A 12480-nucleotide genomic window follows, 5' to 3' on the forward strand; every position below is an offset into this window, starting at 1 on the left:
TTGTCTTGTTGGAAGGTGAACCTTCACCCTAGTCATCCGCTCTGGAGCAGGTTTTCATCAAGGATCTTTCTGTACTTTGCTCTGTTCATCTTTCCCTCGATCCTGACTAGTGTCCCAGTCCCTTCCACTGAGAAACATCCCCACAGCATGATGCTGCCACCACCATGCTTTAAAGTAGGGATGGTGCCAGGTTTCCTACAGACGTAACACTTGGCATTCAGGCCAAAGAGTTCAATCTTGGTTTCATCAGACCAATCTTGTTTCTCATGGTCTGAGAGTCTTTAAGTGCCTTTTGGCAAACTCCAAGCAGGCTGTCATGTGCCTTTTACTGAAGAGTGGCTTCCGTCTGTCCTCTCTACCATAAAGGCCTGATTGGTGGAGTGCTGCAAAGATGGCTGTCCTTCTGGAAGGTTCTCCCATCTCCACAGAGGAACTCTAGAGCTCTGTAAGAGTGACTCGGGTTCTTGGTCACCTCCCTAACCAAGGCCCTTCTCCCCTGATTGCTCAGATTGCTCTAGGGAGAGTCTTGGTGGTTCCAAACCTCTTCCATTTAGGTATGATGGATGCCACTATGCTCTTGGGGACCTTCAATGCTGCAGACATTTTTTTGTACCCTTCCCCAGATCTGTGCCTCAACGCAATCCTGTCTTAGAGCTCTACGGACAATTCCTTTGACCTCATAGCTTGGTTTTTCCTCTGACATTGCTCTGTGTGCCTTTCCAAATCATGTCCAATCAATTGAATTTACCACAGGTGGACTCCAATCAAGTTGTAGAAACATCTCAAGAATGATCAATGAAAACAGGATGCACCTAAGCTCAACTTCGAGTCTCATAGTAAAGGGTCTGAATGTTTCTGTTTTTTATTTGTAATAAATATGTAAAAATTACTAACAACCTGTTTTCACTTTGTTATTATGGGGTATTGTGTGTATATTGCTGAGGATATAAAAAAATATATTTTAGAAAAAGGCTGTAGAGTCAAGGGGTCTGAATACTTTCCGAATGCACTGTATGATAACGTGGACTGTTTTTAACACTTTTCTGGGATGCTTGATTGTTTTTCTTGCTTTACTGGGAAGCTTAGCAGAGGTGGATATGCTCAGGTTATTTATATTAGTGCAGGGTGAGCTGCACAGAGTAGACTTCCTGCTAGGGCACTCCACCTCAGTGCTAACAGTATAACTCAGGTTCATAGGTGTCATGACGTGGCCCTTTCTGGGTATAGATCATGGCTTCTCACTCTCTCCTACACCCAGGTTCTGTTATCTCAGGTCGTGAATTCCTGGTGGAGACTCTCTCTCCCTTTTCATGCAGTATGGAGAGAGAGAGTTTCACAGTAGAACAAAGGAACTCCCACCAAATCCTACTACATTCCACAAAGTCTTTGCCCCAGGTACAGATACATGCCGCACCATCAAACTCCCTATCACAATAGCCGGAATGATCCAGCCTCTGCCATGTCTCGAAGCTGATTGTGAGGCCAGAGCCACAGAACTCACCTGAGAAGAGGGCTGCTGAGACGCTGGTCGCGTCCAGGCCACAACAGCCAAAGGGAAAGCGCTCTGATCCAGAGGTTACGGCCCAGCGGAGGGGGGCTGCGGTGGTCCAGGCTGTGCGCAGGCAGTTGATTGACTAAGACAGGGAGAGGTAGCTGGAGGGGCATCCACAGTCATGGAGGGAACCCCCATGTCTCCGGCAGAAGACAGCTAGTATAGGGGCTCAAAGCGATTTGAAAGTCTTAAGTCTGGACGCGGGGGGGGGAGAAGGTAGGGGCGACTAGAATGATTGCTCTCCTTCTTTCTAGTTCCGACATGCATTCATTTACACTCACCCGGAGCTAGTAGAGGGTGTACAGTGGTGGAAATGTATCATAGTCCAGGAAGGTCCCATTAAGGTCCCAATCCTCTTGGATGTTTTGATAGGAAGCATTTAAAGATGCCGATAGTCTTATGGAATCCTTATTCAGTTCAAGGCGCTTGGTCAACATTTTGTATTTCTTCATGGAGAGTAATAATCCTTTCTTTAGCTGCATTAAGTTCAATACATTTTTCATAAATTAAGGTATCCATCGGACCTTTCCCCGTGACTACGAACTACGAACGTGTTACAGATTAAACACTTAATAGCACGTGAGTGCCCCAGCAGATTCGCCGACAGTCCAAGGGAACAAACATTTCCCAGCGCCGCCGGGAACTTAGATGCTAGATGCTCCCTCCATGGCTGTGTACTCCCCTACCAGCACCTCTTACAACTGTGTTGTTGTCTGTCTCTTGTTGAATGTGAGGAGCAAGAAAGAAGCGCAGGGGGAGGGTGATGGCTGAGTCGGTTGTCAGTGGCAGGTCACCGGCGGTTCCTTGCTTCGCACCGGCTCGGCTGCGTGTTTTATCATTTGGTGCAGCCTCTCAGAGCTGTGTTGGGCGTGTCCCCAGTATCTGTAGCCATGGGAAATACAAAACAAACAGCTACAGCATGTAATGCCCAACAATTGGAGTCGAACTCACACGCTGGAAATAGGCACATTCCTTTATTAGTTCTATAGAGAGCGTTGGATGAGTTTAGCTCTTGGTAGCCTGGCTTGGTTGTTGGAAAGTGAGGAAAAGTGAGTGGGGAAAAAACTAAGATGTTGGTAAATGTGTTACATGTATAGTTTTGACGAAACGGTCATTAAAACTAAAAAACTAAAAGTTTGGCAGGTAGCTAAGTTGCAACAAACAGCACAGCAGCACGACAACGCAGAAGTTTGACGTTAGTTGGAGATGTAGGTATGTAAGACCAAATCGGAGAGAGATAGGTAGGAGCAGGCCCATGTTTTTCAGTTTATGTCTCAGTTGTTGAATCTTATGTTCATACAGACATGTTAAGTTTGCTGAAAATAAATGCAGTTGACAGTGAGAGGACGTTTCTTTTTTTGCTGAGTTTATTTGCTATGGTCATTATTTCAACTGGCTAGCCAGCTAACTTAACATAAGCTACCCAGCTAACAAGCTAGAAACAAACCAAAACATTGTTTAGAAAGTTGCTTTTAGTTGCCTTATTTGCTAGATTAAAAATTAATTCAGTATGTCCAACGGATGGGTTTATTGGTGTTAAAATACACCAGTTATGCTATTTTAGACCACCAGGCTGCTGATGTCATGCAACCTGTCGGTTTTGTGTTCATACTTTTTCGTTGCAACAGCAAGTTTTATGTCGGACACAATAAAATGTTAATGTCACTGCTACAACTGTATACAGACATGTCGATAGATGTAGTATAAACCAGCCTTTAATCTTGAAATCTGTGGTTGTACACTACCGTCCTCACTGTTTAGCACATGGTCTCATGTAAATCCTTACAAGAGATGGGTGGGGCTGGGTGGGGCTAACGTTTAAGAGGGTGTGAATGACGCTGAATGGGTGTAGACAAAGAAGAGCTCTCTACTAAAACATTCAAGGGGCATTTCTACTATTTCTCTATTTTCCTCCTCTCTGCATTGTTGAGAATTGCCCGTAAATAAGCATTTCACAGTTAGTCTACTCCTGTTTACGAGGCATATGACAAATAAAATTTGATTTAAAACTGGTTGCGGGTTTTGAAATTAGTTTTTTAAATTACTTTTAATCCTACCCTGTAATGTCAGATGTATTTTTTAGGAAATGTCTTGTACTCTGAACCACTGATCATAGAAACGTGCCATTTTCACTGACACTGGTATGGTGGTGGAGTTGAATAGTACTACAGTAGCTGTAAGATGCTAATTTCCCAGGTTTCCTGATCACGCGCAGCCATATAGGCCATGTGTCAGCGTCTGACCCCCGCAGCCTTGGTGATGTGGGCCACACACACAGTGCAACGTAACAGACTAGAAAGGACAGGGTTATCTTTATAACTTTACCCCCCACAGAATATCCGCCCAAAGACAGAAAACACAAGTAAATAATGTAAAATAAGTAAATCAAATCTATCTTATTTGTAAATCAAAACCCAAAAGACCTTGAACTAAATACCCCCCCCAAAAGTGTTTTGCTATGGTCACAGACCATTAAGTCCAACTGTTTGCTTTAAGATCTGCACTAACCTTTCCACCTGCAATTCACTGGTGGCCAGGCGCTACCCGTTCTCTTTAGAGTGAAAAGCAATATGAAGAAAAACTAGGGGATGGATATCAATCAAACAGCACTACAAAAGTAAATTCCACATGGACATGCTGTGTGTGACTCATTGCCTCAGGAATGGTATTTTACACAAAATGTAAGACATGTGCAATGTCTGAGACTTAACTTGAGGGTTGTGCTGAACACAGGGTCCAGCCACAGAGGTGCATTTCCCTTCAACGTATTTATTGATGTACTGAACATGAAAAACATACAAAACATTCCAAACACAAAATAACACGAACATACTTTTAAATACTCAAAAGATATATTCTATCCCCAAAATGCTGTGAACAAAGTCATATTGTAAAACTTCAAATAAATAATTAATAAATAATCATTCTCACATTTAGAATTGAGTTATAGTGGGGCAGGGGGACAAATTTTGTCATGCCGCCACCACCCCCCCCCCCCCCCCTCGGGTTCGTTAACAGTTACCCTCAATCAAGACCAGTGAGAGGCCCCTCCCCCACTGCAGCAGTTGTGTCACAGCTAATCTATAATCAAAGTTTAACTTTTACAAGTAAGTAACCCAAAACAGATACAAGTCAAACCAGAAAGAAAAACAGTTGCAAAGATAAATATATAATGCACACACTGCTTGTTTTAAGGGGACGCATGACTAATAATTAGTTAAATACAAAGCAGGATGCAGGTGCAGTATTCAGTGCATCTAAGGCTTGACCAGCGTCTGTTTGTTCGAGATAAGCAAGACGTTCAGCAATCTCTTGCAACGCTTTTTACTCTGGTCATGGAACTGCTTCATTGTCCTTCCCCAAAGTGAATAAAGCAATATACACCTTTTACGATTTTTAAGAGAGGTTATATGCATTACGTACAGTATAAATGAATGTGGTAAAAGGTAATCAAATTGTTCAAAACTGTGGTTTATATCCATTCTTTAATATACTGTATATATAAATATATATAAAAACAAACCAACTGAAATGTCTGTAGTTTTCTAAATAGAAGAAGCAAGACTATCTAAAGACCAAACCACCAATGAATCTTACACTGTAATGCTAGTCCATAGGACAACAAATCAATTATTTCAACTGAATGTAACAACTTTGAGTCAAACTGAAATCAAAGGCAATATCCAAAATACAAATCATACTATACGTACTCATAAATTAAAAAAGCACTTTCCCATAAAGTCCCATAAAATAAACAAAATAAGTTAGCCAAATACTCAACATAAAAAATGACTTATTTACATAGCTGTGAACTCAGGAGTAAATCCTTTCCATTCTTCATTCAAACTAGTTTTCTGGAGATGCTGCCTTTGTCGGCTTGTCCACTCCTTTTCATACAAAGCAGGTAAAACCCTTATTTGTTTAATATATAGACAAAATGAGTCTTTAATGATATAGTAAGTACCTCACAAAACACCAAGAGCTCTGTCTGAAGGGAATCATTTAGGAAGAAGTGATATTTATCCTCCTTTAACCTTTTTAAGATATTTCCATTTTATCATTTGGCATGCACTTTTGCGAATAAACCTTTGCATTTTTCTGTCTGTGTCTCCAAATCAAATCTGAATGTGAGTTTCTAGTCATCACAACCAGGATGATAGGATAACCCACATATTTTACAAATGAAACCAGCACTACCATTGATTCTAAAATCGAAAGACATTACAAATATCTCAAAAGGTATCTTTTACATCATACATCTCATACATCATACACGTTCTGGTAAAAGTTCAAAAGCTCACAAGGTGTCATATGAAGATATATCTACTTAGTATCCAAGTCAAAATATTTGTTCCAGGTCCAGTAAAAAGTTTCTCCAAATTTGAATTTCTATAAAAATAGATGCTCTTTAAACCCGCATCAGAGAGGTTCTTAGCTCTTTGGCAAGTTACTGTGTTAGGTTATTCTTTTTTTCCCATACATTCCATACAATAAGCAACATTATGCAGCCAACCAATAACCAACTCATATTACGATAAACAAATACTAAAAATTAAGGAAAACTATGAATAATCCAAAATAATTACTTGGTTAACCAATTAAGTCGCAAACGCACCTAAGGCAAATCAGGACACAGAAAGATACAAAAGAAATCACTACACAAAGCCTTACAAGACTTACTGGTTCAAAGCAGATGTGCAACAAAACAACAAAAAACTTTAGTAACATTTTAAATGGTCTATCTTTCAAGACATGAATTGAATTGCTACATTACACGCAAAGTTCAAAGCAAAGCATTTTAAGAAGTTGCTAAGCCTAGTGATGAAAGAAAAAGAAAACATTGGACGCTAAATATAGTTTCCTTATGTAACACTGATTTACATAGATGTTTTTACTAATGTAGAAAGTTTATGGTCAGTAGGTTTCCATTGAATGTTTTTCCATTTTCTATAAACAATCTGAAATGGAGATTAGGCTTTGTGCGTTTTGTTGGTTTTGAACGAGACTTGCAGAACTCTGTCCCCGAGGCGGTATCCGTTCAAGCTGGCGATGGCCATGGCTGCCTCGTCATAGTTAGTCATTGTGACAAATCCGAACCCTTTGCACTTATTTGTGTTGAAGTCGCGGATGACCTTAACGTTTGTGACAGCGCCAAATGGTCCAAACGTCTGCCACAGGATGCCCTCGTCTGCATCTGGAGCCAGATTGTAGACGAAGATGCACCAGCTGGTGCCCGCATGCCCCGGGATGTTGATGCCAGCCAGGCTGGTCACCCCATCGATGGCCATGGTGGAGAACCTGCTGTAAAACACAAAGACACCAGCATGGGTCAATGCAAAACCCAGACAGCAGACAAGCATTAGTGACAGACAAGCATTGCCGAAGGAGGTGACACAGTATTATTGTACAATGGTATTTCAGTGACTTTTCATTGAACTCATTAAATTGCTTTTAGGTTTTATCTAAATGGCACAAAAGAGATGTTCACTTGACACAATCCCTTTCAACTGCATGTACATAGCTACATTAAGTTTGAACTATGCCAAAACCAAAATTGACCCATTTTCTCACTGCCACTTGACCAGCTCAAAGGTCCAATGCAGCAGTTTCTATCTCAAATATGAAATAATTTTTGGGTAACAATTAACCTTTTCAAGTGTGAGTTCCAAATATCTCTAACAGTGATTTTTTTTGTATGCACATGATGTCAGAATATACTTTCTGCTCCAAAATGTGATTGTTACGCACCAGGACAGTTAACATACGCTGCCCTCAAACCAAGGCACGCTGCCTACTAATTATCTATAGGCTATAGGCTATGTTACAACTTCTCAATTTCAAATAATTTTCTAACAGTTCAAATTGAGGTGTGTGTCCGCCTCATTAATTCACATAGAAGTAGCCCATTTCACTGTTGCAGACAATTTACGCTTGAGCCATTACTGAGCTGGACAAACTTCTCTCTTTGACAAGAGCCCATGGACAAACTTTTTCCTCCCTGGCACATTTTTCAGCTGGCGTCAAAATTGCCTTCACTACAAATAACTTATAAATGTGTGCATTCCTATCAAAGTAAGTGCCTTATTAATTTATCTTTATAGTTTCTGTATATCGTGTTGACATGTTTCTGTAATTTCTGTAATGAACTGTAATGGAACTTTTTGACTTTTTAAGTCTGGCCTGTGCGTCATGATTTTGGATTTTTTAACTAAACGCGTGAACAAAAAGGAGGTATTTGGACATAAATGATGGACTTTATCGAACAAAACAAATATTTAGAATGCTGTTTCTGACTTCTGTTGACTCCACAACATGGCGGGTACCTGTACGGCTTGTTTTTGTGTCTGAGCGCCGAACTCAGATTATTGCATGGTGTGCTTTTTCCGTAAAGCTTTTTTGAAATCTGACACAGCGGTTGCATTAAGGAGAAGTTTATCTAAAGTTCCATGTGTAACACTTGTATCTTTTATCAATGTTTATTATGAGTATTTCTGTAAAATTGATGTGGCTCTCTGCAAAATCAAGGAGCCAGCACTGCATGTATATTATTGTGTGCCAACCAGGTGCTGTTTTTTTGTTGTAAAGCCTTTATAACAGGAAAGACTAAAAAGTGTTTCATTCATTCGTGAATACAATTTCCAAAACGGTTTAGGACCATTTATTGTTCAATGGTCGCTTTGTTATTCTATTCTAAAAATTAAAATGCTTGATTGTATTTGAAAACAGGAATGACTCATATGCTGTGTGATTGACACGAACAAATAAATGATTGATTGACACAGTAGCCTATATAAGTATTGAAACATAAGCCTGAGTAAGTTACGGTATTAAGACTACAAAGGATGAGCTCTTAGGCCTACAGCTCGATGGTGGTTATACACGGCTGCTATACTAAGCCTGCTAATGACAACAACAGTACTTATTATTATAATAGTAATAATGGTAATAAAAATAAGGAGATCAAGGAAATGTGGAACACTGTAAACACGAAATAAATTATGAATAATACCAGAGAGGCTGGTCTAACGAAAAAAAAGTGTAAAGTCTTCATTACAGCATAACAAAGACTAAAAACAGCCGAATTTGTGAAATTGTTTCTGACATGTGGTCCCGTGAGGCTTGGTGCTCACAGAACGAGCCTGCTGTTAAAGAAACACTCAAACAGGCATCAGAACAGGATCTGTATTACTTTTGTAGATACATTGGATTCGGAAAGTATTCAGGCCCCTTGACTTTTCCCACATCTTGTTACGTTACAGCCTTATTCTAAAGTGGATTACATTTCTCCCGCCCCCACCTCAATCTACACACAATGCTGGAGCATTATTTCTTACAACAACAAAGCAAAAACAGTTGTTTTTTAATTACAAATAAACTGAAATATCACTTAAGACCCTTTACTCAGTACTTTGTTGAAGCACCTTCGGCAGCAATTACAGCTTCAAGTCTTGGCACATCTGTATTTGGGGAGTTTCTACTCTGCAGATCCTCTCAAGCTCTGTCAGGTTGGATGGGGAGCGTCGCTGGACAGCTATTTTCAATTCTCTCTAGAGATGTTGGATCAGGTTCAAGTCAGGGCTCTGGCTGGGGCCACTCTAGGACATTCAGAGACTTGTCCCAAAGCCACTCCTGCGTTGTCTTGGCTGTGTGCTTTGGGTCGTTGTCCTGTTGGAAGGTGAACCTTCACCCCAGTCTGAGGTCATGAGTCTCATAGCAAAGGGTCTGAATACTTACGTATGTTTTTATTTTTTTTATACATTTGCAAAAATGTCTAAAAAACTGTTTTCGCATTTTCATTATGGGATAATGTGTGTAGACTGATAAATATATATATTTTTATCAATATTAGAATAAGGCTTTAACATAAAATGTGGAAAAAGGGAAGGTGTCTGAATAATTTCCGAAAGCACTTTTTTTTCCCATACAGTACCAGTCAAAAGTTTGGACAAACCTACTTATTGCAGGGTTTTTCGTAATCTTTTCATTGTAGAATAATGGTGAAGATATCAAAATTATGAAATAACACATTTGGAATCATATAGTAACCAACTAAGTGTTAAACAAATCAAAATACATTTTTGATTCATCAAAGTAGCCACCCTTCACCTTGATGATGAGGGCTTTGCACACGTGGCATTCTCTCAACCAGCTTTGAGGTAGTCACCTGGAATGCATTACAATTAACAGGTGTGTCTTGTTAAAAGTTAATTTGTGGAATGTATTTTTTTCTTAATTGAGCTAATCAGTTGTGTTGTGACAAGATATACAGAAGATATCCCTATTTGGTAAAATACCAAGTCCATATTATGGCAAGAACAGCTCAAATAAGCAAAGAAAAACAACAGTCCATCATTACTTTAAGACATGAAGGTCAGTCAATCCGGAAAATTTCAAGAACTTTGAAAGTTTCTTCAAGTGCAGTCGCGATATCCATCAAGCACTGTGATGAAACTGGCTCTCATGAAGACCGCCACATGAAAGGAACACGCAGAGTTACCTCTGATGCAGAGGATACGTCATTAGTTACCAGCCTCAGAATTCGGCAATTAACTGCACCTCAGATTGCAGCCCAAATAAATGCTTGACAGAGTTTACGTAACAGACACATTTCAACATCAACTGTTCTGAGGAGACTGCGTGGCTCAGGCCTTCATGGTCGAATTGCTGCAAATAAACCACTACTAAAGGACACCAATAATAAGAAGAGACTTGCTTGGGCCAAGAAACACGAGCAGTGGACATTAGATCGGTGGAAATCTGTCCTTTGGTCTGACTCCAAATGTGAGATTTTTGGTTTCAACCGCCTTGCCTTTGTGAGACGAAGAGTAGGTGAATGGATTATCTCCGCATGTGTGGTTCCCACCGTGAAGCATGGACGAGGTGGTGTGATGGTGCTTTGCTGGTGACATTGTCAGTGATTTATTTAGAATTTAAGGCACACTTAACCAGCATGGCTACCACAGCATTCTGCAGGGATACGCCATCCTATCTGGTTTGCACTTAGTGGGACTATCATTTGTTTTTCAAAAGGACAATGACCCCAAACACACCTCCAGGCTGTTTAAGGGCTATTTGACCAAGGAGAGTGATGGAGTGCTGCATCAGATGACCTGGCCTCCACAATCACCCGACCTCAACCCAATTGAGATGGTTTGGGATGAGTTGGACTGCAGAGTGATGGAAAAGCAGCCAACATGTGCTCAACATATATGGGAACTCCTTCAAGTCTGTTGGAAAAACATTCCAGGTGACTACCTCATGAAGCTGGTTGAGAGAATGTCAAGAGTGCAAAGCTGTCATCAAAGCAAAGGTTGGCTACTTTGAAGAATCTTAAATATATAATACATTTTAATATGTTAAACACTTTCTTGGTTACTACATGATTCCATAGTTTTGATGGCTTCACTATTATTCTACAATAATTGACAGCATTTCAAAATATTATTCAAACTGAATCATGGTCGTTAGGCTGAAAACACATCTTAAAGATGCCGCCTAGGTGGAAATGGTGGATTTAACCGTGCTGTGGTTGTATGAAACAAACCCCTGAAAACAGTGTCTAATACTAAAAATAAAGAAAAACCCTTTAATGATTTGGTGTCCAAACTTTTGACTGGTACTGTATATATGATTTATAAGCAGGGACATTTAACAGTTAGGATATTGATTATAGGCCTAATTAAGTTTGGGTTCTCTCTCTCCTCACTTTTCTTAGACAATTAAGGCAAGGGCTGTTCTTGTCTCCTAACTCTGCTGCTGGTTCCGCTTCATCGTTCTAAACACCAATATGCTGGTTATCTTTGCTATTATGCACATCGCAACAGTCTAAAGAAAAGGCACCAATTTAACAGCGCACTGATAACATTGCATTCAAAAATAAAACTGCTCACACTGAGGACATTACATTATAAAGATTGTGTTTGTGCAAAATGTTTCTGTGCATAAACAGTGTGGTCAGCTCCAATGCTGACTGTTGCATCAATCGTAACTGCCTGTTCTAAATAAGTGTTCTAAATCACACCGGTTTGAGCGTACGCTGCAGGAGCCACAATAGTATGATCCCACCCGTGTGTTCGTACGTGTCAAAGGGTTAGCTTACAGTGATTAATTTTGACCATTTTAATTGAAAACAAGCAAAAATTGCTTCTTTAGCAATTTCTCAAGCATGAATTTTGCTACAATGTCTGGGAGTGTTCTGAGGAAAACTGAAAACTAGCTGTTATTGGCAGACAGATTTGGAACTATTTCTTATTGGTCTATTAACTAATTTACTGGTGATGTCATCAGGCAGGCCAAAGCTCCATCCCACCAAAACAGGCTGAAATTTCAAGCGGTCTTTTGGAACAGTGTACAAAACATTAAAAACACCTTCCTAATATTGAGTTGTATCCCCCCTTTTGCCCTCAGAACAGACAATCTGTTGGGGCATGGACTCTAGAAGGTGTTGAAAGCGTTCCACAGGGATGATGGTCCAGGTTGACTCCAATGCTTCCCACAGTTGTGTCAAGTTGGCTGGTTGTCCTTTGGGTGGTGGACCATTCTTCATACACACGGGAAACTGTTGAGTGTGAAAAACAGCAGCATTGCAGTTCTTGACACAAACCGGTGCACCTGGCACCTATTACCATGCCTCATTCAAGGGCACTTATATTCACCCTCTGAATAGCAGACATACACAATCCACGTAAATTGTTTCAAGGCTTAAAAATCCTTCTTTATCCTGTCTCCTCCCCTTCATCTGCAGTGATTGAAGTGGATTTAGCACGTGACATCAATAAGGGACCATAGCTTTCACCTGGATTCACATGGTCAGTCTGTCATGGAAAGAGCAGGTTTTAACTTCTCTAGGCTTAGGGGCGCTATTTTCACATCCGGATGAAAAGTGTGCCCAAAGTAAACTGACTGCTACTCAGGCCCAGAAGCTAGGA

The 12480-nt window shown here is 40.3% G+C and overlaps 1 protein-coding gene across 6 annotated transcripts in view; it reads right to left on the reverse strand.

Moving 5' to 3' along the window:
* Nucleotides 1-4541: 4541 nt before the first annotated feature.
* LOC129835036 (ELAV-like protein 2) overlaps nucleotides 4542-12480 on the reverse strand; it is a 128976-nt gene continuing 121037 nt past the window's right edge. For 5 of the 6 annotated variants that reach the window (XM_055900376.1, XM_055900374.1, XM_055900377.1 and 2 more), the window contains one exon: nucleotides 4542-6853. In XM_055900376.1, coding sequence (XP_055756351.1) covers nucleotides 6523-6853 — 331 coding nt within the window. In that variant the 3' untranslated portion in view covers nucleotides 4542-6522. The remainder of the gene's footprint in view (nucleotides 6854-12480) is intronic. The other variant, XM_055900375.1, reaches the window with a different exon arrangement.

The sequence above is a fragment of the Salvelinus fontinalis genome, chromosome 36, assembly GCF_029448725.1.
Source record: "Salvelinus fontinalis isolate EN_2023a chromosome 36, ASM2944872v1, whole genome shotgun sequence".
Lineage (NCBI taxonomy): Eukaryota > Metazoa > Chordata > Actinopteri > Salmoniformes > Salmonidae > Salvelinus > Salvelinus fontinalis.